The following is a 27183-nucleotide window of genomic DNA, read 5'->3' as shown; positions in this document are numbered from 1 at the left end:
CCAATGTCTTCACACAGAGTTATATATGCAGGTAAAACAACGCACATAAGAAAAATAATAGAGATGAATAAATTACTTTAAAAAGTTTATTGCAGGCTGGAGAGATGGCTCAACGGTTAAGAGCACTGGCTGTTCTTCCAGGACCTGGGTTCAATTCTCAGCACCCACATGGCAGCTCACAACTGCCTGTAGCTTCAGCTCCCTGGAAGCTGACACCTTTACACCAATGCACATAAAATAAAGTTAAAATAAATTTTAAAAAAAGTTTATTGTAATAGTGTATGAATCAGTCACAGAAGAAAAAGAACTGACAAGCAGATTATTTATACATTTATTTATAATGAAATTATGGTCTAATTATTTACAACATAGAGGAAACCAGAGAATAAGTTTGTACAAAGCCAGTCTCCAAAGTATTCAAAAATGTGCAAAAATGACAGTATCTCAAACACTCTCGGCTCAGCCACCACCAATTCCTTCACTTCCACACATCAATATTTGATACAAAAAAGTTCGTTTGACAAAATCTGCCATGCCAAGAAAAGAGGAAACGCTGCGATTCAGCCGGAGCCACCATCCTATGGGTGTCGTCCCCTCTTTCTTCGGCCGCAACCAGTTCAGAGAGACAGACAACTGTGTTTCCTTCAGTGGTGAGTTCTGACCAGCTCTGACCAGCTTTTTAGTCACATTTTCTTTGACTCAGCTGGAAACAAGAAGTTCAGGACCTGGGCAGTAACAAGAGCAATGGCTGCCTGAAACAAGCGTGGCAAAAGACGCCAACTCTGGATCATCCCAGGGAAGAAACAAAGCAGAAATAACTTCATTCTCCTAGTCAAGATCCAGCTATATCTGACCATTTTAAATGAGTACAACAGCATTTCCCAAACACAAGAAATCCAAATGGAAAGGGGGACAAGGAGCTCTTAGAATTAAATGTAAGTACTGGAAGGAAGGGTCTTAAAACCATTTCCCACTAATAAATAGTAAGGCTTTGTTTGTAACCAGTTATCAAAATTGACCCAATAGTAGTAAAATACAAATAAAACTTTCTTTACAACAGAGTTGAGGCTATTCATTTGGAAAAGGCTAGACCAGGTCAAACACATGTGGCAATGGCGCAGTCCTGATATCTCTCTGGACAAGCACACTTCACCAACTGTTAAAATTCTAAGTGAACTTTGTCACATGTTATGCCACTGCAGAAACAGGGTTTTTAAGAAGGATGGCATCCCTTTATGACAGGAACACTGCGTCCCTAACATCTTCAAGGTCCAAGATGGCCCTCAAAACAGGTCCCAAGAGTCTTGTTTAATCAAGTGCATGCATTATTGCTAAGGAGAGTCGCCGAGCATCAAAGGTCTGCCCACTACGTCTTACGGGGCCATCCAGAAGGGCATCTGCTGCTTGGCTCTTGGCTGTGATGCAGGGTACTGATAGCCCAGACTCCAGCCCTGCGGAAAGCTACTTGCATTTTTATGGACTCCATGTTCCTCCTCTTCATCAGAGGAGTCTGCGGCATAAGCTACTAAGCCAAGTCCCTTCTCGGTCGTTTTCATCTTCTTGGCTGGATAATCTAAAAGAGAGAACAACCCAACCCCATTCCCCACCAAGAAAAAAATACCATAAATTCGTTAATTAAAAAAAAAAAGATGTTAATTATAGGTGGTTAGATGGACACCATTTTGTAGTCACAGGGTCAATGGTCACCCCAAAACGTTGATGATCACACGAAAAACAGCCAGCACCAGCAAATGAGAATCCACCAGAACCATGTAAGAAAACAGAGAAAGAAAAAAAAAGAAAAGAAAAAAAGAAAAAAAAAGGAAGAAAAAAAGGGAAGTTAGCAAGCGCGTCTTTGAGGACTAAAATCTCACCTCTTAAAGAGCTAAAAGAAAAGAAGAAAAGAAGAAACTATTTTTTATTCTGCTCATTTTTATCAACTGGAGGTAAGCGATACAAATGACCCCACGCACAAGACGAAGGGTTCTGGGGTGCTGCTACGTGATGGGCTCAGCTCCCGACACAAAGCAAATTAATTTTTCCTAAATGTAATTAGATGACCTCCAGTCAGACATCATGAGCAACAATCACTGTATTTCATAGGGTTTGAACGCCACTGATAATACGTATAAATATATAAAGCAAGCAACTCTTATTTCTGACACAGAGTAGTTAAAAATAAAAAGCTATATACTGTCCTATTAGGTTATTAACTTAAATATATATATATATATATATGTCATTAGCCAGTAAATCATAAAGGTAGGGTTAAATCTGGATGAATGGCCACCAGGTTAGAAAACTAGCACTATGACCAACCGCCCTGCTTGGTCACTCCCCACCCCATCTACAGTTAACTTACCATGGCTTCCTGCCAAGGCCCCAGACCCATTCCTTTCATCAGACTCTGTTTTTATTCCAGTCACTGGAAAGGCTGGTGGAGGCATCAACTGCCTGTTAAAAGCATGACAAATCTTTTTAGAGAGATTCAACCTATTAAATTACCCGGTCAAATATCAATATCAACTGATGCTGCGACCGCTAATGAACTGTGACTTTACCATAACCACGTGCTCTACCTTTACCTCTTCAACTATCACCATGTCTACAAAGGGAGACCATGTCAGAACTAGCTCAAAGCAGTCAAGGCTCTTTCACTGACCACGTGTCTCCTCAGTACCCCTTCTGAAAGCTATGTCACCAAAGGAAAGGAGAACTCGAGCATTCAATCCTCAGCCACACACTGATCCAACACCTCCATCCACGATATGGGGCTTTTTCTCTTGCTTTCAAAATGGTACTTATTTTTATGTGCATGAGTATGTTGTCTGTATGTGCCTACAGTTCCCACAGAACCCCGAAAAGGATGGTGTAATCCCTGGGACTGAAGCCACCAATGGTTATAAGCTACCAGGCAGACACTTTTGAGAACTAAACCCAGACCCACTTATTGAGTAGCCTGTGCTCCTAACCCAAGCCATCTCTCCAGCTCCTACCCTTTTAATTTTTTTTTTCAAAGCAGAGTCTCATGTACCCCAAGATGCCTCAGACTTCTGCTTGCACCATTGTACCAGACTCGATCACTCTCAATTAGTAAAAACGGCTTGACTGTATTAACGCTTCTATTACTGGCTAGCCTACGGGAAACCCAAAAGCCTCTGAAACATCATATTACCTAGTATTCAAGTAATTGTTCCATTCCAATTAACTTACCTGTCCCTCTCTCGCTCTTTGCCTGAGGAACTTGCCGGCTTCGATCCTGCGCCTTCTATCTCATTCTGACTGGAGAAGCCTGTACCTAAATTAGTCATATGAATGGGTCCATGCTATGAGCAGAAAAATACAGTAGCATTAGCAAATCTACAACTGCTGCATTGACTTTAGCTCCTTAATGTAACTGTCAAGTGCCTCATCTTTCTGATAACTGCCACCAATTAAATGGCATTACACGTTCTTTGGGATTTGTGAGAATAAATAGTCAAGTAGGGGTTCCTGTTTCTGTAGAACTTAGTCATGGGGAAAGTGTAATTCGTTATATAAGCAACAGTTCTAAATACAATGGCTTCTGGATACCTGGTAACATTAACTACAAATAAATAAATGAATGAATGAATGAATGAATGAATGAATGAATAAATAAATATGTCTCTTCTGCTGAAACAACAATGAAACTATTCTCATCTTTCCTGGCACTGGGAATTAACCCAGGGCCTTGAGCATATGATGCCTGCTCTACCACTGAACTATAGCTCCTCTAAATCATCTTGCCAGTGACTATGCTCATAATGTGTTATCGCTCCACTTCTGACATGTTCTTCCTGGGGTGGGAGAATAGGGTAGAGCTAAGAGAAACTGTCTTTTTTTTTTTAATTTTTTAGAGATTTATTATGTTTGCCTGCACACAATAAGAGAGCACAAAATCTCACTACAGATGGTTGTGAGCCACCATGTGGATACTGGGAATTGAACTCAGGACCTCTGGAAGAACAAGTGCTCTTAACCTCTGAGCCATCTCTCCAGGCCCTTTTAAAAAAAAGGGGAGGGGGGGGGCAAAGAGAACAGCAAATTGAAAGCCACAGGTTAAGTAAAAACCATGGATAGAGAAAACAGACTCCTTCAGGTAGTCCTCTGACCTAAATACAAATGTGCAAATGTGCTGGGCAGCACCTTAATCCCAGCACCAGCAGGCAGAGAAGGTGAGTCTCTGTGAGTTCAAGGTCTGGTCTACAAAGCAAGACAGCCAAAGCTGTTACACAGAGAAACCCTGTGTCGAGGAAAAAAAAAAAATCATAAATTTGAAGATTGATAGCTTTTGATGAGTGGCTTTCAAGACTGTTGTCCTGAATAAGAAAAAGCGTGAAATTTTAATACAACTCCTAATGTCAGTGACAGGAGACTTCCCTCCACACCATGTTTTAACACTGACCTCAAAAACAAAAAAATGGCAAAGGAGAATGACTCTTGCCTTAAATTAATTCCTCAAGAATAAAATCCTCACCTAATCTGTTTCCAGAAGCAAAACTTTTATCCCATAAGACAGTTGCTATGGATGCAAATTCTCTTACTTAAAGGGAAAACACAGCAAGGGAAGATAAAGGAAGATTGGATATTTATTTAACCTGGTATCCAAGCAGTCCAGACTCGCGCTCATCAGGCAGCTCCTCTGTAAATCGCCTCTTCTGGGACTGGGGCTGAGCTGAGAGTGGGGGCTGGGGCTGCGGGCCAGCAGGCAAGGCAGTTTTGACAGGAGCAGCAGGAATAAAAGGAGCACTTATCGGACTCTAGGACCAAAGAAAGTAAGGAGGAACAAAGTATGAGATGCTGGATGAATAAATTATGTTGAGAGTAGATCTGAATAAGCACTAACTTTCAGGAATCTGATATTCCCACCCCCAAAAACTAACAGCCAATGGGCGCTGTGATTCTCGGCTGCACCTGTAATCTATTTGGTGTACTGAGGTGTGGTCTATATAGCAAGTTCCAGGCCAGCCAAGGCTATCAAAGACCTTATCAAAATTGTAAAATAGTCTTAAAATTGTGTTTGTGTAGCATATATGCATACGTGTATACCTGTGTACACAAATGGAAGCCAGCGGGGGCATCTAGTGTCTCTTACTCTCCAACTATTCCTTTGAAGAAGGCTATCTCCTTGGGCCTGAAAACAACTTTCTGGCCTAGATAGAAGTCAAGAGGATCTTCCTGTCCCTGCCTCCGGGGATCTGGTACTACAGATATATGCAGAAATGTCTGAATGCTAGAATCCAAAATGAGGTCCACATAACTGCCCAGTAAAAAGTTTTAACTGCTGGGTCATCCATCTAACCAACTACTGAAGTCCTTTATGGTGATAAACTGCACTCTCCTTCAGTGCTCACAGCCCACGGGTACCTACCTATCTGTGGTAATGGACAAAGACTGTAGCTTATTTTGGAAGAAGTCCCCTATGAGGAGGCCACATGTAGGATCCACTAGCAATCCCACGCTCCAATTTAGTCTTTCCATTACCACTGAGGACTATAGAGAACACATACAGATGAGCTAGACATCTAATCTTTTCCTAAAATTATATTCTATTGATGGTGCAGATTAGAACCAAGGTCAAATACTCTAGCAGATAAAATTGAACTCAACAATTTCACAGGCCTGAGTTTCAGATTTTACCTCATATCATATCCCCCAAACTGTCACTTTACTTTTCACAACCTTGTTTCGCCATCTCTGACATGGAAAACAAAACAATGACAATATGCTCTATGTCCTGGAGTAAAACTTAATGAGATGGGCAGACTCATCAGGAAATAATGAAAGGTAACTGGGTGCAGGGGTCTCAGCAAGCATCACAGCCAGCAGGGAAACCATCCGTGTGAGGTTAAGGATAAAACTACAGAGCAGATAGATTCTATTTGTCCACTGTTATCTATGCACAGTGCTGATGAGAGAGGGACTCCTGTTCTTTTTAAGACTTTTGTGGCTGTGTACCAACCCTAAAGGGGGGGGGAGGGTTGTAGGAGTTCAAGGCCATCTTTAGCTATACGTCCAACCTGAGCTGCCTGAGACCTTGTCTCAAAAGCAATCATTACTTGGAAAGGCAGCCATTGATTTAAAAACACACACACACAGCTGGAGATATGGTTCAGTGGTTAAGAGGTCCTGAGTTCGATTCCCAGCAACCACATGGTGGTTCACAACCATCTGTAATGAGATCTGGCACACTCTTCTGGCACGCGGGCATACGTGGAGGCAGAATGTTGTATACATAATAAATAAATCTTTAAAAAAAAATAAAGACTTTAGGAACAGATAAATCCTTCTCAGATACAAAAGATTTCTTGACTGCCAAGTGTCAAATGAAGCCAGAGTTTGGTTTTGTTTTTTTTTTTTTTTAAATATTTATTTATTATGTATACAATATTCTTTCTACGTGTATGCCTGCAGGCCAGAAGAGGGCACCAGATCTCATTACAGGTTGTGAGCCACCATGTGGTTGCTGGGAATTGAACTCAGGACCTTTGGAAGAGCAGGCAATGCTCTTAACCGCTGAGCCATCTCTCCAGCCCATGTGTTTTTTTCTTTTAGTTTTGTTTTTGTTTTTTTTTTTTTTTTGAGATAGGGTTTTTCTGTATAACAGCCCTGGCAGCCTGGAACTCACTTTGTAGACCAGGCTGGCCTCAAATTCAGAGATCTCTGCCTTGCAGGTGCTGAGATTAAAGGCGTGCACCACCACCACCCAGGCTTCATTTGTTTTTGTTTTTTTTTTTTCCCCCAGATTGGATTTCTTTGTGAAGCCCTGGCTGTTCAGAGGTTACTTTTTCTTTTCTTCTTTTTTTTCTTTTTTTCCTTATTCCTGCTTTTGGGGACAGGGTTTCTCTAAGTAGCTTTGGAGCCTATCCTAGAACTGGCTTTGCAGACTAGGCTGACCTAGAACTCACAGAGATCCGCCTGCCTCTGCCTCCCGAGTACTGGAATTAAAGGCATGAGCCACCACGGCCTGGCCCATTAACAGAAATTTTAAAGGAGTACTTAATTATGCTAAAATCTGTATTACTGTGTTTGGACTGACTAGATAGTCCAAACAAATATCTCCCATTTAAGTGATTAAATATGTGTATATACCATCTGTTATCCAGACAACTGGTCATAAAGGATAAAGACAAAATAATATTGCACTAATTCCTATTAACCCACTCCTCCCCCTCTTTAACGCTCTAGGGGGGCAGTGGGACCCAGGAAAATGGATCTGATAATGAAGCAGACTAAATCTCATGCAGAAGACAACTTTATCCAGAACCTCAGACACTTTATACTCTGAGGAGTCACATGAGCAAAGTGTACAATCCAAAAGACAAGCTGCACATGACCAACAAGTCTCACGTGGTAAAATGTTTTCCCATGGAGGCATATAAACAAATAACAGTAGGCAGTTTAGTAAATAATTTAAAGTAACCTTACACCCACTACACCTGGGGAGAGAATGAGAACATAACTCAAGAACATTTCCGTGCTTATAAAGAAACCGAGCTCACAAGACTCTTGGTTTCTTGGAGTTTTCTCAGAAGCACTCATCAATCTCTTCACACAACTCCATTCTTGGATTCTGTTCCAACATCTCCCCTCTTTTTATTTTATTATTTTGGTTTTTGAGACAGGCTCTCTGTGTTGTCCTCGCTGTTTTGGAACTCACTCTGAAGACCAGGATGACCTCTGGACCTGGAGATCCACCTGCCTCCAAGTGCTGGGATTAATGGCGTGTGCCACTAAAAATTATTTTATTTTTTAATACCAGGAAATCCAGAGTGGTTTTAAGATGCTGTAGATAAATTTGTCATTTGATGTTGAGTATAATATAAGCAGGCTTATATATAATTAGAATAATTATATATAAGAATATATTCTAATAATAATGAATATTATTAGAAAAGTGGGAGTACTTTATGTGTGATACTTTGCCATCAACAACAGGGATATAACCTATGTCTACCTATATTGATCAGAAAAATCTAGAGATAGCTTGAAAAAGAAACCCGTATTAGTAGTTCTGGTATCATTCAGAATGTCAGTCCATCTTTGCCTTTAATAGGAATAGAAGTATTATGATGTCCTATGCAAATGGGAAGTGATTCAAATCCCATGTAAAATTAAAAGCAGTCACTTCTTCAGATGAATAAACGAGTCTGTTACAGCCCTAAGGTCCAGTCATAAACAGAGTCATTGATGTAAATGACAAGACCAGAGTCTACTCAACCTGCATGCTCAGAGGCACTTGTAGCAGATATGCAGGGCAAAGTAGCTAGCCTCACCAGAAAAAGACTCTTAGGTGACATAGGGCTTTGTGCGTGTTACACAACAAGGTCTCCCTTTACGTGTGAGGCCTCAGTTAACCTCTGAGATGGCCAATCTATCCTTCTGTTAACTTTCACTGTTCCGTTGCCCTCTGCCTTCTTTTTGATGGCCAGGGCCAGAAGAGCAGAAGAAAAATCTCTAATGTTTCAGTGGAACCATCTGAAATGACAGAGGCATACCCCTTCTCCATTTCCTTCTGGAGAAGAAAAAATAGGGCAGGTTAATCCCTCAGCTTGCTTATTTCTTTCCACAATAAAATCAGGGACCAGTCTGGCCTCAAATCCAGAGATCCACCTGCCTCTGCTTCCCTAATACCAGAATCAAAAGCATGCATCACCACATCCATCTATGACTAATATTTTAGAAACTGTAACTTATTAGCTAGTGTACACTGGACCGTTATCATTTTTAGTTGTAATAGGTCCTAGAAAGAAAATGCATAATGCCGTGACATAATGGTATTTTTCGCTCCTGTGCTCCATTGCTGATTAGATAGGGAGGGGATCATGCATGCCTTTATAATTTTAGTACAGACGTCTATATACCTGACAGTAGAGAAGGTCCCAGACACAGATAGCTGTAGTGTCAGATACCAAGCTGATGTCAACTCATTATTAATTAATTATGCATTAGAAGCTTGGAATAAAATAATGCCTTTATATTGTATTTTAAAAAAGCTTTAACCGAGGATAGGCTTCTCTAATTAACATACTTAACAGAGTCTGATCATTTATCAGATCAAGGGCAAGCATAAAACATAAAAACAAGGGCTGGAGAGGTGGCTCAGCAGTTAAGAGTACCACCTTCTCTTCCAAAGGACCCGGATTCAACTTCCAGCATCCACATGGCAGCTCACAACTGTCTGTAACTACAAGATCTAACATCCTCACACAGACATACATGCAGGCAAAACACCAATGGACATGAAAATAAAATATTAAAAATACTTAAAAACAAAAATTAACAATGGTTAACTGCACAGCCACAATTTTAATTTGAGCTCAAGCAGATTTTACTAGGTGACAGGATATTTAGAAGTACCAGAGAAATAGTCAGAAAATCCTAGCAGAAAACAATGAAGTTCTACTACATAAGCATTAAAATACAGATCCAGCTGATACTGTAAGCCTAACCATTTTACTGAGGAAGAATTTGTTAGAAGGGTCTCAGTTTTTACTGAATTCAGTACATTCTGATGTAATAGATATTGAATGCATTTTTGGTTTAACTCCTTTTGGCCTCCAAGGGAATTGAGAAACATGTAATTAGGCTTGCATTTTAGTCCTATTTATATTTTTAAATTTTTATATATTTTTATTAAGCTATTTATATTTTTATTTATGTTGTACAAAAATATGAACTTTAAAAATGAAACTAGGAGGGCTGGAGAGATGGCTCAGCGGTTAAGAGCACTGACTGCTCTTCCAGAGGACCCGGGTTCGATTCCCAGCACCCACATGGCAGCTCACAACTGTCTGAAAATGCAGTTCCATGAGATCTGACACCTTCACACCAACAAACATAATAAAATTAAATAAATAAAAAAAAAGTTTAAAAAAAAAAATAAAAATGAAACTAGTACTGAAAGTAAAATTTCATATTTTGTTAATGCTTCTGTTAAACTAATAAAGCTACGGTAAGCTTTGTATTTATTAATCATTAAACATTTTAAATGTCATATGAAGCGTTTCTCTAAAGACTGAGAATCATCTATTAAGTATACCCGATTTTAAACAAACTAGCTGTTTTTAGTTACTTATTTATAATAAAGCTTGTACTAATAAGTGAATTACATTTGTATTTAGCATGACCATTAGGAATAGTTTTGAGCACATTGAAAATTTTGATCATTTTTAAGGTCACTGACCATAGACTTGCATGCTTTAATTATCTTTAACAGTTACAACAAGTAACACATTTAAACACAATGAAACTTTGGGTTTCAGTGACCCGGAACAGTGTTCAGGATAACCAACGTGGGAGGAAGGATGTGGACTAAGCATAAAATGGGTTCTGTTGACTGAGAGGACTGTCCAGGATTTGGGGTGGATTCAAAAGCCTGGCTCTATAGAATAGCAAAAACTCAGCTTGGCAGTAATGGTGCACATCTTAAAACTCAGCACTCAGAGCTGGGCGGTGGTGGCGCTCGCCTTTAATCCCAGCATTCGGGAGGCAGAGGCAGGCGTATCTCTGTGAGTTCGAGGCCAGCCTGGTCTACAAGAGCTAGTTCCAGGACAGGAACCAAAAGCTAAGGAGAAACCCTGTCTTGAAAATCCAACAAAAAAAACAAAACAACTCAGCACTCAGGAGGTAGAGACAGGTAAATCTCTGTGAGTTCGAGGCCAGCCTGCTCTACACGAGCTAGTTCCAGGACAGCCTCCAAAGCTACAAAGAACCCTGTTTCGAAAAACCAAACAACCAACGAACAAACAAAAAGCAAAAAAATCACCAGGTATCACTCACAGCCTTCTGGAGGGAAAACTGGCAACGTGCACCTCTCTTCCGTCCACCAGGAAAGCCTCCTTGTTTAACAATTCCAGAGTGCTTGCTGTAAACTGTGCATTCTACAGATGTGGGTGGCGACTTATGCCTTTAATCAGTCTGGTCTACAGAGTCAGAGCTACATAGTGAGAGGCACTCAAAAAGCCTCTAAAGGCACCTGATCTCACAGAGAGATCCATCCCTCAAGCCACATACATACAAGGTAGGAAGAGTGAAAATCCCCCTGGGAACTGGAATCACAGGTAGTTGTGATCTGCCTAGTGTGGGTCCTCGGCAAGAACTGAGGCATCTCCCAAGCCTCCACCTCTTTTGTTTTTCGACAGTCTTTTGCTGACCGGAAACTCAAGTAAGCTAAGTTGGCCAGAGGGACCTAGGATTGACTTTCTCTCTCCCAACACTGAAATCATAAACATATAAAAGAAAACCTGAATTTGCCACCACCCCCTTTTAACTGTGTAGACCTTGCTGGCCTGGAATTTGAAGAAATCCATCTGCCTACACCTCCCAAGAGCTCTTTGCCCTTGAGATCATGAAGCTGAGGGCAAGGAACTAACTCTGACCTGCCCACTCACATCATAATTAAAGAATGAAGTGCGCGCCTTTAATCCCAGCACTTGGGAGGCAGAGGCAGGTGGATCTTTGTCAGTTCAAGGCCAACCTGGTCTACAGAGCTAGTTCCAGGACAGGCTCCAAAGTTACAGAGAAACCTTGACTCTAAAAGCCAAAAAAAAAAAGAGGAAGTCACATTCAATAGGTGTTTTCTACAGCTTTCGCACACCAACAAGAGCACCTGTGACAGACTATACAGCCAGCACAATATAACACCCATTATTTGTTTTAGAAAAAAAAAGTAGACCAATGACTCCCACTTGAAATATCTATTTGGGTGAAGCTAATTGAAAACTAGAAACTAAGAATGGCACACACACGTATTATCCCAAGGTCCTCAGTAAGTTGTTGTGGGGACACAAAAGACAACAGGACAAAATACAGAACAGGACTGACTTCTAGAAAGAACCGTTCCCCAGTTTCTCCTAAGTTCAACAACAACATACTGCATATGCTGGCATCCTACCTGTCCAGTGCTAGCTGGAGGTTGCACTTGTGTTATCGGATATTGTGTTGGCACAGGTGGGACTCCAGTGGGTAATGCTGGCAAGACTCCAGGTGCCAGAGAAACAGCTGGTGGCACTATACTTGGTACTCCATAGGGAGGCTGAACTGGCTGCTGAGGAGGGGGAACAACAGGGTAACCAGACTGATAGCCATTGGATGGATAATATGGTGGTTGAGGAGGGATACTACTTATAGCAGAGGGTTGTGTGTAGCCTGAGGGGAAGAAAAAAAGTCTTTAATCAGCTGCAGCGAATGAAACATTTCACCTGACTACTACACAGCAGGAAGACAAACATCAAGGCATGAATGGCTTTTTAAATTACCCTAAGTTGAAGGGACCACCACCAATGCCCTGGCACAACTAGTATAACCTCAAAATCACACCTAACCATAACTATCATTAACAAAATATTTTACCACTTTATGCCATACATACCCGGTAAAGGGACAGCAGTATTAATTTGATTCACAAATCTAGAATATTCAGCATGAACCTGGAAAAGTGGGGAAAAATGAAGTTAATAGAGACCAGTTCCAAATGATGCCATATTTATAGGTGTATGATTATATATTAAACTAAAGTCATCATGAATTGAAGTATTTCCCCCGTGCTCTGATTTAAATGTGAATTAAGCCAGGCGGTGGTGGCGCAGACCTTTAATCCCAGCAGTCGGGAGGCAAATCTCTGTGAGTTTGAGGCCAGCCAGGTCTACAAGAGCTAGTTCCAGGACAGCTATGACTGTTACACAGGGAAACCCTGTCTCAAAAAACCAAACTGAATAAATAAACAAAAATAAAAATGTGAATTAAGGGGACTAATAAGCAAAGTTCTGTACATCAGAAGGTTACATAATCCTAAATACAGAAACTACCCAATTCTGGGGCACAAAATCATCCAGCATGCCACAGAATTAGAGAAATTACAAATTTCCAAGTAGCTAGCATAAATGGTAAGAATTCACTTATTGCCAGGTGTGTGGTGCACGCCTTTAATTAAGCACTTAGGAGGCAGTGGCAGCAGAATCTCTGTTGAGCTCAAGGCTAGCCTGATGTCCCTAAGAGCTAAAAGCCAGCCAGTGATAGTGAGACAATGTCTCAAAAAGTAAATCATTCACCCTTTTTTTTCTTTTTTAAACCAGGAAACGTGCCTTCATGTAACTTCCAGATTAATAAGAATTAAGGTGTAGGGCTTTTTGTTGTTGATTTTGGTTTTCCGAGACAGAGTTTCTCTGTAATAGCCCTACTTGCCCTGGATCTCTCTTTGTAGACCAGGCTGGCCTTGAATTTACTGAGTTCCACCTGCCTCTGCCACTGCCACTGTGCAGGGATTAGGGATTAAAGGCGTGCGACACCACGGCCCGGTTTACAGTAAAATTTTAATTTAGCTTAATTGGAAGTTAATGCAACTATAAGCTATCCTAATTTAGTTTGTAAAGACCATGTCTAGGAGGGTCAGTGTACTGGTTTATAGTTACAGGTCAGCACTAGACTCCACAACTCTACACATGGTACTGTGATTTCAATCCCAGCCACACACACAAACTCACTGTTTGTAAAAGATTCTCACAGAGCTTCTTAGCAGCAGCCAGGCCTTCAGGTTTGGGATGACTACAAATAAAGAATAAGCCACAAAGTCAAAAGAAAAGAGCTCATCTGTCTCATCTTCTTTTTATGCTGTTGTACACGTTTACTTTAATAGGCTCACTATAGCTCAAATCTAGTCCTCTGAAGTCATTTTTTTAAAGATTTATTTATTATGTATACAATGTTCCTCCTGCATGTACACCTCTACGCCAGAAGAAGGCACCAGATCTCATTACAGATGGTTATTGAGCCATTATGTGGTTGTTCTTAACCTCTGAGCCATCTCTCCAGCCCTCTGAAGTCATTTTTTAAATTTTATGTATTTATATTTTGTCTGAGTGCTCTGCATGTACACCTGCCCGCCAGAAAGGGCATCAGATCCTACTATGATGGTTGAGAGCCACCGTGTGGGTGCCGGGAATTGAACTCAGGACCTCTGGAAGAGCAGCTCTCCAACCCCTCTGAAGTCACTCAACAGGAACATAAACAAAAGGTGGTTTTTGGTTTGTTTTGAGACATGGCTCACTCTAGCGCTCTGGCTGTCCTGGAACTGTGTAAATCAGTTTTTGCATCCCATGTGCTATTAAACAGATACGACACCACACTAATTAGCAACTTAAAATCTTTTTAGTTATAACTAACAGCTAAGCACTGTTAGTGCACACCTTTAATCCCAGTGCTTAGGAGGCAGAGGCAGGATCTCTTTGGTTTCGTGGTCATCTGTTCCACAAAGTGAGCTCCAGGACAGCCAGGACAGTACACAGAGAAACTGTCTCAAACAAACAAACAAAAGTTCTAACTAATATACCATCACTACATATATTTTATAATGCCTCTTCTCAGATAATGGTAATTTTTGACAAAGAGACTGGGGGAGAAATGGTTCAGCAGTTAAGAGCAGTTACTGCTCTTCCAGAGGACCTGGGTTTGATTCCAAGCACCTACATGGTAGTTCACAACCATCCTTAACTACAGTTCTAGGTGAATCAGTAGCCTCTTCTGGACAACTCCTGCAGCAGGTACAAAGTAAACGTACACACAAGTAGGAAAAACATTTAAACACAACAAATAAAGCAGAGAGAGGTGAGGGGGAGAAAGAAGGTGATTCTGGTGCCACTCAATCTCTGCACTTGGAAGGTAGACAGGAAGATCAGAAATTCAAAGTCACCCTGGACCACATAATGAATTCAAGATCAGTATAGTCTACATGAACCCTGCCCACATGTTAAAATAAAATAGTTTAAGCCAGGTGTGGTGGTGGCTCACGCCTTTAATCCCAGCAATCTGGAAGCAGAGGCAGGTGGATCTCTATGAATTTTGAATTTGAGGTCAACCTGGTCTAAAGAGTTTCAGGACAGCCAGAGTTGTTACTCAGAGAAACCCTGTCTCAAAAAAAAAACCAATAAAGAAACAGAGAAAGAAAAATGTAGTTATGTTCGTGTATAGGTGCCTTCAGAGGTCAACAGCATATCCCGGGAACTGGACTTACAGATGGATATGATCCATTCTCCCCGAGTGATAGGAACAAAACCCACTTGCTGTCTCCTAGAACAGCAAGTGCTCATTCATAACTGGGCAACCATCTTCCCAGCTTTAATAATTCAGTAATTTTTTTTAAATTAATTTCCTTATTATGTATACAATATTCTGTCTGCACGTATGCCTGCAGGCCAGAAGAGGGCACCGGACCTCATTACAGATGGTTGTGAACCACCATGTGATTGCTGGGAATTGAACTCAGGACCTTTAGAAGAGCAGGCAATGCTCTTAACCACTGAGCCATTTCTCCAGCCCCTAATTCAGTAATTTTTATTAACCTAATTATAAAGTTATCATTCCAAGCTTACTTAAATCCTTCATGTAGGTTTTGGGGGCTTTTTGTTTGTTTTTTTGAAGGCCTCAAAACCATCATGTAGACAAAGATGACCTTGGAATCCTCATTCTCCTGTTCCCACATATGAATGCAAGGATTACAGACTTTAACCACCATCACCCCAGGATTTCACATTAGTTAAGTCTATTTTCTCTTGTTCGTTATGAAGTACTCCAGCCTATACTGAGAAGGATTTGTTTATCTGCAGCTCTTATCCATACCTGATATAAATATACATGGGTTCAAAAGCTTCTCGGCCTGACGCTGGCTCAATGCAGCCTGAACCTTTGCCTCGTAGAAAGACCTTGGCACCTGTTTCAATTTGAATGTGTTGCAAATAGGAGCAGCCTGGACCTTCTACTTTCTCCTTAACATTAAAGGAGGGCACAGCATGTTCTAGTCCCACAAATAATTTATCTTGAACATAATGCATCTGTAAGAGAACAGAGTACTTTGATTAGTAAGAAACAGTAACGAAATAAGCTTGTAGGAAACTGGTCTACAAAGTAGTACGATCCTGTACATACTTAGGATCACTTCCACATGGATTCTCGAAATTTTCTATCATAATCTCCAAAATAACTTTTTGGAGACATAGTGTTGCTACAGCTCAGTTGTCCTGAAATTCCCAACACAGCACAGGCTGGCCTCATAATCTCAACCCTCTTGCCTCAGCCTCCTAAGGAGGTTTAACACTTGTTTATTTAAGTCAAGTTAAACAAGGTTAGATTTATGGCCGCTAATAGTTAACTTGACATACCTCAGAAGATGGACCCTTCATTTAAGAACTGCCTCTACCGCCAGGCGGTGGTGGCGCACGCCTTTAATCCCAGCACTCGGGAGGCAGAGGCAGGTGGATCTCTGTGAGTTTGAGGCCAGCCTGGTCTACAATAGCTAGTTCCAGGAAGGAACCAAAAAGCTACGGAGAAACCCTGTCTCGAAAATTAAAAAAAAAAAAAAAAGAAAGAAAAAAAGAAAGAAAGAAAAAGAATTGCCTCTACCAAAAAAGAACAGTGACACTTGCTTTTAATCCCAACACTCGGTAAGGCAGACCTAGGTGATCTCTGCGAATCTGAGGTCAGCCTGCTATAGATAGTGAGCTCCAGGTCAGAGCTACATATTAAGATCATGGGAGTTTGGTGAGGGGGAAGAGGATGAGCTTTCTGGTAATGAATTGAGAACATGCCTCTCACAAAGGCTCTCTCTCATTCCTCTCCAGAAGAGGAAACACAAGAAGTGGGGCCTGGTAGAGAGCCCCAATTCCTACTTTATGGATGTGAAATGCCTGGGAGGCTGTAAGATCCCCATGGCCTTTAGCCAATCAGTAGTCCAGTGTGTTGGCTACCCCAGTCCTATCAGTCTATAGGAAGAAAAGCAAAGCTGATAGAAGAATGCTCCTCCAGGAGGAAGCAGCACTCAATTAGTCAAAACCATCCTAGTGAACACATTTTAGATATATAAAAAAAATGGGTGAGCCAGACGATGGCGGTGCATACATTTAATCGCAGCACTCGGGGCAAAGGCAGGTGGATCTCTGTAAGTCTGGAGCCAGCCTGTCTACAGAGTGAGTTCCAGGACAGTCAGAATTGTTATACAGAGAAACTTTGTCTTGGGGTGGGGGAGAAAAAGGGACGCAGGGAGAAAGGGAATGACAGAAAAAAAGAAAGGAGGGAGGTAGCTGAGCAAACTATGGCAAGCAAGCGAAGCGGCATTCTTCCACTGGCTTCTGCTTTGCTTTTCTCTCTTGGCATCCACCCATGATGGAATAGAACATGAAAGCTGAGACGACCCTTTCTCCCTTGCTCATGGTGCTTCTCATAGCAACAGAATAATTAGAAAAAGGCCTCTCCTATATGGCCAGCTTAACTGATAGAATGCTTGCCTAGTACCACATAAATAGGGCATGGTAGCCCATGGTGACATGGGAGGTGGAAGGTTTCTTGCCATGCTTTGCTACATAGTGAGTTAAAGCATAGCTAGGAATTTTTTTTTTCTTTTGGTTTTTCAAGACAGGGTTTCTCTGTGTCTTTGCAGCCTGTCCTGGAACTAGCTCTTGTAGAATAGGTTGGCCTCGAACTCACAAGCTAGGACTTTGGTTTTGGGTTTCTGTGTTTAATCCTGGCTGTCCTGGAACTCAGTAGATCCGCCTGCCTTTCTCCAGAGTGCTGGGATTAAAGGTGTGTGCCATCACACCCAACTCTAAGGTCCTATCTTAACAAAGGGGCTGGGGCTATATCAATTAGCAGGGTGGTAGTGCAACATACATGAAGCCCTGAGCAGTGCATTAAAAAACAAACAGGGCCTGGAGAGATGGCTCAGTGGTTAAGAGCATTGCCTGCTCTTCTAAAGGTCCTGAGTTCAAATCTCAGCAACCATCTGTAATGAGGTCTAGTGCCCTCTTCTGGCCTGCAGGCATACATGGAGACAGAACATTGTATACATAAATAAATAAATATTTTTAAATAAATAAATAAAATAAGGCCGGGCGGTGGTGGCGCATGCCTTTAATCCCAGCACTTGGGAGGCAGAGGCAGGAGGATCTCTGTGAGTTCGAGGCCAGCCTGGTCTACAAAGGGAGTTCCAGGACAGGCTCCAAAGCTACAGAGAAACCCTGTCTCGAAAAATCAAAAAAAAATAAATAAAATAAAAAACCCAAGCCTAGTGGCACCTATTTTATTCCAGCACTTAGGAGAGGCAGGAGCATCAGAAGTCAAGGTTACTGAGCTAGTATGGGGTACCAGAGAGGAATTTATATAGTCAGATGTATAGCTCAGGGGAAGAGTTCTAGCACAGCCTATTCAAAGCCCTGCTAACCAAACCAGCACCACAAAACCTAAAACCCTTCATGTTCATGTACCTATCTACCTACCTCACCTACAAAATGAATTACCTGGTCAGCAAGAGCTGAGTAAATCACACACACGCACCACAGTACAGCATTGAGTAAGCATAACCCACTTCTCTTCAACAGATGTTGAATTAATTTCAAAAACAATATTGTAATGACAGTGCTGAAAAATGTTGGGTAGTACAGTAAGCCCTGTGGTTTTCTCCAGTAAGGGCTGCTCTCTCTACCCCTTTGTCTAGGAGGAGTGTATCAGCAAAGTCTTGCTTCATCAGACTCAGCCTTCTTGGTCCTCCAACTGTCAGTTTACAAATACAGATTAAAATACTATCTTTAAAAAAAAAAAAAGAAAAAAAATACTATCTTTACACTACACAATCTGTATACCCTTTTGTAAATTCTGTCAATCTGAGATATTTAGATGCTTTTAATTCCATAACCCAGATAATCAGAATTACAGAAATCCCTGCCTCAAAAAATACATATAAATAAACAAAAATAAAAAAGCAGGTAATTCTCAGGTTGGAACTTTGACATTGTTTTTCTTACTATGTATAATTTTGCACAGACATTTTTATAGAACAAACAACCTCTTGCCAAAACCTACTCCTGACTGGAAGGAAGGCTTCTGGTTAATAGCAGGAGACAGCTGAGCAATGGGAGCCGGCTGGTGGTAGACAGTGACTGTCGCACCATTAAAAGTTGGACTTGTCCCTGTGGCAGCCTTTACCACTCCATTGGTGATTATTTCTTTGATTCGGTTTACAGCTCCTAGGGAAAAATGACAGACAGTAAGATATGCAAAGGGGCTGGAAATAGAGCTCAGTTAGTAATAAACTAAACATACCAAAGAATGAACTGACAAGAGTATAAAGAGAAACACAGGCCAATGTAAATTATATAACCCTTAGTTCAATATTCAGATTACAGAAATATGCAACTCCCATATCTCAAAACCCCCATATACCACTGATAAAATTCATAAAGGGCAGTTATCAAGGACAGTACATTGTTATTGTCATAGTTTCAATTTTTTTACAGAGAAGTCACACGAGCCAAAAATTACTTACTGTCAACTAACTCCCGGGTCTGTCCCTGAACATGAAGATACAATGGACGATCCCTATAAAAAGAAATTTAAAAGACTGATCCCAGAACCATTAAAACCCACTTTTAAAAAGCTACATATGCAATTCTACTACCGAGTTGTAAAGAAATGAGAAACCTTGAGGTTCAATGGACCATGAGCCTGGTCTACTTGATGAGTCCCAAGCCAACAGAGAACCTGCTTTTAAAAATGGCTACTAGAAAGCCAGGTGGTCATGATGCATGCCTTTAATCCCAGCACTTGGGAGGTAGGGGCAGGTGGGTCTCCATTCAAGGCCAGCCTGATATATAAGAGCTAGTTCCAGGACAGGCACCAAAGCTACAGTGAAACCTTGTCTTGGAAAAAAAAAAAAAAAAACATAGAACCCGGCATGGTAGCCAATTTTAATCCCAGCTCTCATGAGGCAGAGGCACATGGATCTCTGTGATTTCAAAGACAGCCTAGTCTACCAAGTGAGCTCTAAGATACACAGGGCTACACATAGAAACCCTGTCTCAGGGAAATAAAGGAGTACTTGCAGCTCCTGAGTTTGGTTCTCAGCTCCTGTACATAACATATATCAAGGAAAATCCTCATACATAAAATAAAATAAATACATTTAAAAACAACACAGTTTCAAAGGAGGCTGTTCTTGGGCCCCCAAACATGAACACACAAAAAGGCTGATCCTGAACTGATCAAAACCTAGAGTTAAGGGTTGGAGAGATGGCTCAGGTTGTTCTTCCAGAGCAACCATATGATACTACTGTCTGTAACTCCAGTTCCAGGGGGTCTGATACTTCATACCAAGGCACATAAAAATAAAGTTAAATAAATTATTAAAAAAAACAAAAACAAAAAACAAAACTTTGACCTGTTAGTTCATGTCTACAGACTCAGGAACCAGGACTGAAGCTTAGTTAGCAGAGCACTGGCCACTCTCAGCACTGCACAAACTAGGTATGATCACAGTACCTGTGATAGGAAGCAGAGGCAGAAGGCTCACAAGTTCATGGTCACCAAAGTGAGCTGAGCTGAGATGTTGCCACACCCAACCAAACAAAACAAAATCCTGTTTAGAAATTTATTCTTGGGCTGGAGAGATGGCTCAAAGGTTAAGAGCTTTGACTGCTGTTCCAGAGGTCGTTGAGTTCAATTCAACGACCACATGTTGGCTCATAACCACCTGTAATGAGATCTGGTGCCATCTTCTAGTGTGTAGGCAGAACACTGTATGCATAATAAATAAATCTTAAAAGAAAATTCCACTTTCAGGGAATTTAATTTGTTTAAATAAAAAAAAAAAGCAATTTCTTCTTGAACTTTGTTGCTATTTGGTTCTTGAGTCAGGGTCTCTGTACATACCTAGATTGGCCTCAAACTCATGGAATCTTCGGACTACAGCTATTCTCATTGATCAAAGTTAACTAACTGGTGCTGAGTTTGGATATACACACCTTTAATCCCAGGCACTACGATAAGACAGGAGGATTACAAGTTTGACATCAGCCTCAGCAACTCAGGAAAATTTCTTAAAATAAAAAGCAAAAGACTAAACCAGGCATGATGGCGCACAATTTTAGTCCCAGCACTTGGGAGGCAGAGGCAGACAGAGCTTTGACTTCGAGGTCAGCCTGATCTACAGAGCGAGTTGAGAACAACCAGGATTACAGAAAAACAAAAAAGTTATAAACTGGAAAGATGACTCAAAAGTTAAGAGCAGTTGCTGCTCTTTCAGAGGACCGACACTCAAATCAATCCTATCAGACTGCTCACAACTGCCTATAACTCTGTTTCCAAGTGGGTAGTTTGTGAGGGCACTAGCAGTGGACCAGTATTTATCCCGAGTGCATGAACTTGCAGTTTGGAGGCCATTTCCAAAGGAGGGATACCTTGCTCAGCTTAGATACAGGGGGGAAGAAGGTCTTGGCCCTGCCTCAAGTGATGATAGACTTTGCTGACTCCCCATGGAAGGTCTCACCCTCTCTGAGGAGTGGATGGGGGATGGGGTGGGGAGAAAATGGGGAGAGCAGGAGAATGGGAAGTAGAGGGAACTGGGATCAGTACGTCAAAAAGATTGTTTTAAGAATAAAAGAAAAAATACAAAATTTAAAAAAATGCAAACCAGTTGTGGTTGTTTATAACTATAATACTAGCACTCAATAGGCTGAGGTAAAAAGATCACCATCAGGCTGGGCAGTGGTAGCATACTCCTTTAATTCCAGCACTCAGTAGGCAGAAACAGGTGGATCTCTGTGAATTCAAGACCAACATGGTCTACAGAGTGAGTTCCAGGACAGGCTCCAAAGCTACAGAGAAACCCTGTCTTGAAAGACCAAGGGAAAAAAAACAAAGATCACCATCTGTTTGAGGCCAAATTGTCGACAATGTGATCCCTATCCAAAAAGAAAGTTCTAAGGCTGGAAAAATGGCTGGCCCAGTGAATAACAGTGCTTGTTGGAAAAACAAGAAAGCCTGAATTCAAATTCCTGGCACCCACAAAAAAGCTTGGAATTAACAGCTGATTCCAGAGTTGGGAGATGGATATAGGCAAACCTCAGGAACTTCCTGGCCAGTCAAAAATGTTAAGCCTCAGTTTCAGTGACAGACACTGACTCAAAATATATGATAAAGATAATCTGGCTCCTCGTGACTGCAGAAGGCTTTGTGCACCTACACACACAAGAGGAAAGAAAGTAGGCAGCTAGCTAGATAGGTGATAATGAGATGACTCACAGTAAATAAATAAATAAATAAATAAATAAATAAATAAATGAGGCCCTAGATATAAATGCCATCGAAGCCAGGCACTGGAGGGATGAGGGATGAGGAAACAGGAAGATCGTTGGGGCTCATTGGCCAGCCAGTCTAGTCAAAATGGTTAGAGCAGATGTCTCAAAAAGGTGGGAAACAGAAAATACCCAATGTCAACTTGTGGCCTCCTTACATGCATGGATATGAACACACACACACAACCATATACACACCAGGCATGGTGATAGACACTTATAATCCCAGCACTTTGGAGGTGGATCTAAGAGGATCAGGTGTTCAAGATCATACTCAGCTATATATCAAGTTGGAGGACAGGAAGAACAACAAGAGACCCTGTCTTATAAATGACAGTATAAAGACATCTTACATATGCCAGGTGGTGTTAGTACACACCTTTAATCTCAGCACCCATGAGGCAGACAGGACAGCATGGTCTACAGAATTAAGTTCCAGGACAGCTGGGTCTACACAGAGAAACTGTCTTGAAGGAAAAAAAGTGTATGTGTGTGTATATATATACATATCTTGCATACTAACTAATAGAAGGGAAAATAAAAAAATAAAGATTAACTAGGTACCTACAGCCTGTAATTATTACAGGGTCAAAACCAAAAATACAACTAAAAGTGAAAAAGTCTGGGAATGTAGTTCATTGTTCAAGCCTGTGTTTAGTTAGTATGTAGGCCCTAGGTTCACTCCTCAGTGGGAGACTGGAGTAGACTACAACATAATACAACCCCTGTTGTGGGTCTCACAAGATAGCTCTGACTGGCCAAGAACTACAAAGACCAGACTTCTGACACTTGGAGACAATTTCTATAGGAAAGAGGTGTGTGAGAGATTGTGTTCCTGTGTACAGGGCACAGTGAAAGCCAGAAGTCAATCCTTGGTGTTGTGTTTAGAGTAGCTTTTTTTTTTTTTAATGTGTATGCGTCTTTTGCATCTATGCCTGTGAACCATGTGCATACCTCGTGCCATGATGGCAGGAAAAGGATACTGGATCTCCTGAAACTGGAGTTAGGATGGTTGTGACTCATCATGTGGTGCTGGGCATTGACACTGGGTCTTCTAGGTGACAAGGGCTCTTAACCACTGAGCCACCTCTGCAGCCTAGAATGACCACTCCTGGCTTTTTTAAACAAAGGCTCTCAATAGGCCCTGGGGCTTACCAATTCAGCTCTTCTGGCTGGCCAGCAAATCCTGAGGATCCATCTTTTGCCTCATCCTCTCCAGAGCTGAGATCTCAGTACTGGAATGTTCATATTCCATCCTCATACTTTCATTACAAGCACTTGTGAGACTGAGTCACCTCCCCAGGCCAAGAAAAACGTCTAAGCGTTAACCATTATAATATTCTTTCATGGTTTTTTTCACTCCTAAAAAATTATAAAATGAGGGGCTGGAGAGATGGCTCAGTGGTTAAAAGCACCGCCTGCTCGTCTAAAGGTCCTGAGTTCAATTCCCAGCAACCACATGGTGGCTCACAACCATCTGTAATGAGATCCGGTGCCTTCTTCTGGCCCAATACACAATAAATAAATAAAATCTTAAAAAAAAAAAATTGTGAAATGAGCCAGGTGGTGGCGCACGCCTTTAATTCCAGCACTCAGGAGGCAGAGGCAGGTGAATCTCTTTGAGTTCGAGGCCAGCCTGGTCTACAAGAGCTAGTTTCAGGACAGGCTTCAAAGTTACAGAGAAACCCTGTCTCAAAAAAAACAAAAACAAAAAAAAAAACAAAACAAACAAACAAAAAAAAACAAACCAACCAACCAAAAAAAAAGTGAAATGAAATCCAACAGCACTCCTCCTCAAGCTACTACCCAAACACCTTTCCTGCAGAACCCAAGGGAAGAAAATATGAAGTGGGCCATAGGATACACACCCAGGTCCCACTTTGGCCTTCTCCTCAGTAGTCATGAACCTTCCTCGAGTTGACACAGCAGCCCCACTAAGCCGACTGATCTAAAAATAGAAACATTCTATTAAAAATGATAACAAGACAAATACTAAAACACCACAAATACATATAGTTATGAAATTAAAAATAAAACTCTGATGTGGTATCAAGCTATTTCTATGGAAGGCAGCAGGACCCCATTCACTTCACCAAATAGAAATTGTCCTGATCTGGAACTCACCCACATCTCTTTTATTATTATTCTCTGTAGTTAAACCCAAACCCACCCATGAATGCTTGTGTTCAGAAGTATCTTTCCCTCCCCGAAGATTCCCACGTCCCACACACCTCATCTTGAGTCTGTCCTCGAGTCAGCAAGTTCCTGCACGTCAGAGGCACATCATTAATCTCTACTTCAGCCACCACCAGGTCATCCTTGCTTTTATTGCTAGTTAGGCCTTTGCCAGGGGCCTGCAGCTACAAAATAGAAAAAATGGAATTAAAACATTTTTTGTTTTGTTTGTTTTTTGAGACAGGGTTTCTCTGTTTAACGGCTCTGGCTGTCCTGGAACTTGCTCTTTAGACAAAGCCTCTATATCCCAAGTGTGCATGCCACCACCTGGTTGAATTACAGGTTTTTATGATTTCATTCTGATTTACAGCCATCTCAAGTCCTACCCACTTTCCAGTTATTCCCTTTACCTAACAACAAAAACAACTTTATAAAAAAGGAAATAAAACCTCACTTAAATATCATCACAGGGCTGACAAGACAGCTCAGCAGGTAAAGCACTTGCCATGAGATCTATCAGCCCAAGCTCAGAAGAAAAAAAAGTTCCTGAATAAAAAAAGACCACACTCCACGAAGTGACCCTGTGACCCCTGAATACCTGCTATGGAACCTGTGTCCTGTCTTCCAGCAAACATACAAGTAGTGGCTACAGACGGGGGTTGGCAGTAAGAACACCAACACCCGGCTACACAGGAAACATTTTTAAAATTATTTTAGTTTCCGAGTGATGGTCAGTCATGAGGCTACTCACAATAGCCAAACATGAGGCCCAAGTTTTAATTCCCAGAATACATGAACCAAACCAGATGTGGATCTGTCATCTCAGTGTCCCTACAGCAAGACAGGGGACAGAAACTCAAGAATCCTGGAGCACAAGAGCCAGCTCGCCTGATAGAGACATAGCAGAGGACAGGGACCCAACTCAGACAAGGAGGAAGTGACCCCTGACCTCCGATGTGCACCTGAGCAGTACACACCGGCATGACCTCCTGAAAAACGCTTGTGCATCAGATTATAGGTGCTTCCTGCCAATCCTGACGGCCTCAGTTCAGTCCACAGACCCCTCACAGAGACCCAAATTATGACACACCCAGACAGACATACAAGTAAATATTTCTAAATACACTCACATAATTTGTCCGAACTTCATGTATCAGGAATGTATTGCTTTCAATGGCGATAAAGTTCATAAAGGTAACAAGACCAACTAAAACTGTCTGACTTCAGGGTGTCATCAAAGCTGTTATCAGCAGCACTTGAGGGACAGGAGCAAGGAGGATCTCTGCGAGTAGGAGGCCAATCTTGTCTACATATACAGAGACCCTGTCTCAAACTAACAAAGAAAAAACCCTCTCCTTTACAGGAACAATTTAACAATCACCATCCACTTTCACCTTCATTAACCGGAATATTATAAAACTGAAAAGCGACGGAACTGCCAACAGCAGCGCGTCTACACTCGGAATACCTTCTCGGCGGCATTCTGCGACGGTTTCAGCTTCCCTTTGGCCATGAGCATAGCATTGATCTTGGCGGCCACTGCAGCGGCCGCATCCAAGGCTCCGGAGGGAGCAGCCGTGGTGGCGGCCCCAGGACTTCCCCCGCTGCTGGTGACTTCCCCACCTGGGGCCGCTGGCGGAAGGAAGAGAAGCGGGGCTGGAGCCGGTTGGTCCCATTTGCTGCGGCGCCTACAGGTAGGAGAAGGAAAATACTGGGGCCCAAAGCCTTCCTTTGTACTGTTCTCTCGGGACACACCATTCCACTCTGCCTGTCATGTTCCATAGTCACGCACAATTTCCCATCAAAAACTGTTACACTCCCCCGAATTCCCACTTCTTTCAGCCCCTTTCCAGAACAATCCCTCCCCAGTCACTTCCACCCGAAGACTCAAGTCGTCCCGGTATCCTCCAGAGTTTGCCTTCCCCTTGGCTCGCCCTTCGGGACGCTCCGAGTTCGCGTCTCCCTCGCACCTCGGCCGGCCTTTTCGCAAGCGCCCGCGGCCTGCTCAACATTCTCTGCAGAACCCGGCCTGAGCCCGGACGCGGCCACCCACACACTGCCTGCCCGCCTCCCTCGCCCCGGCCCGTGCTCGCTTCCCCGCCCGGCCCGCGAAGCCCCTACCCGCCGGCGGCAGGATGTGTCGCGCTCCCTGCGGACATGGCGGCCGGCTCCAGTCAACCACCCGCCAACTACCCACCACCGCCCTCCCGCCACTTCCGCCCAGCGCGCTGACGCACGGCCTTTTCCGGCCGTGAGGTAGGACGGTTCCGATGAGAAAGCTGGATTCCGATTGGACACTCAGTAATTTAAAGCGTCTGGCGTTCCGGAGACAAGTGAGCGGGCGACTTTTCCGGCTTGCTCCTTTGCCCTTAAAAAAGATGGCTGCTATGTCTACTTGAAAAACGAGGTCGGCGCTAGAAGAATCCATCTTTGTTGTAGGCACGCTAGCTTCTGGGACAACATTTAAGTTAGAAAATGAAACAGATTTTCACCGAATTCAGTTTGTTCATGTGGAGTCCCAGCCTGTATCTGAGGAAGAATCTTCCCGCGACTACAGCCCATTTCACTATTCATTTACCTTTTTTTGAAAAAGGATTTTTTTCCGAAGGTTGCACAAATGCCTTTTCTTTCTTTCTCTTTTCTTTTTGTTTTTCTTGGGGATATGAAGCTCCAGTCTGTTGCAGGGCACTCTGTTTTGGTGGTGTTAGTGGCCACGAGTATAGCATTGATCTTGGCAAAAACGTAGGCACTTGGATACCTATGGCGTTATGAAACAAGCAAAAGTTGGAAGAAAAACTGCTCAGCATTGTCGGGCATCTAAAAAGCCGAGGCTAGGAACTAAGATGGCTCTGCAGGTAAAGGCAGCAGCGAA

The 27183-nt window shown here is 42.2% G+C and overlaps 1 protein-coding gene and 1 non-coding gene across 2 annotated transcripts; both read right to left on the bottom strand.

The window, feature by feature from the left end:
- Positions 1 to 286: 286 nt before the first annotated feature.
- Positions 287 to 26525, bottom strand: Khdc4 (KH domain containing 4, pre-mRNA splicing factor). Its single transcript, XM_041656256.1, has 14 exons — positions 26433 to 26525; positions 25780 to 25999; positions 24368 to 24496; positions 24005 to 24084; positions 19331 to 19383; positions 18868 to 19031; positions 15637 to 15848; positions 13506 to 13566; positions 12395 to 12452; positions 11918 to 12171; positions 4620 to 4781; positions 3214 to 3326; positions 2363 to 2454; positions 287 to 1573 (listed from the first exon to the last, which is right to left on the bottom strand). The coding sequence occupies exons 1-14, from the start codon at positions 26468 to 26470 to the stop codon at positions 1374 to 1376; spliced, it is 1836 nt and encodes a 611-aa protein (XP_041512190.1). The 5' UTR covers positions 26471 to 26525; the 3' UTR covers positions 287 to 1373.
- Positions 18432 to 18559, bottom strand: LOC121451143. Its single transcript, XR_005974676.1, has one exon.
- Positions 26526 to 27183: the final 658 nt, after the last annotated feature.

The sequence above is a fragment of the Microtus oregoni genome, unplaced genomic scaffold, assembly GCF_018167655.1.
Source record: "Microtus oregoni isolate MIOR12 unplaced genomic scaffold, Mior012 000007F_ref0000211, whole genome shotgun sequence".
NCBI lineage: Eukaryota > Metazoa > Chordata > Mammalia > Rodentia > Cricetidae > Microtus > Microtus oregoni.
Note: the sequence above shows the minus strand (reverse complement) of the source record. Positions and strands in the feature narration are given on the sequence as shown.

What these genes read in the sequence shown, in the direction of transcription:
- Khdc4 (XM_041656256.1), bottom strand. Translation starts at nt 26,470, where the DNA reads ATGTCCGCAGGGAGCGCGACACATCCTGCCGCCGGCGG. An exon ending in CGCAGAATGCCGCCGAGAAG is followed by an intron (nt 24,497 to 25,779) that starts GTATTCCGAGTG and finishes TCTATTTTGTAG; the next exon opens with CTGCAGGCCCCTGGCAAAGG. An exon ending in AAAGAGCGAGAGAGGGACAG is followed by an intron (nt 2,455 to 3,213) that starts GTAAGTTAATTG and finishes TGCTTTTAACAG; the next exon opens with GCAGTTGATGCCTCCACCAG.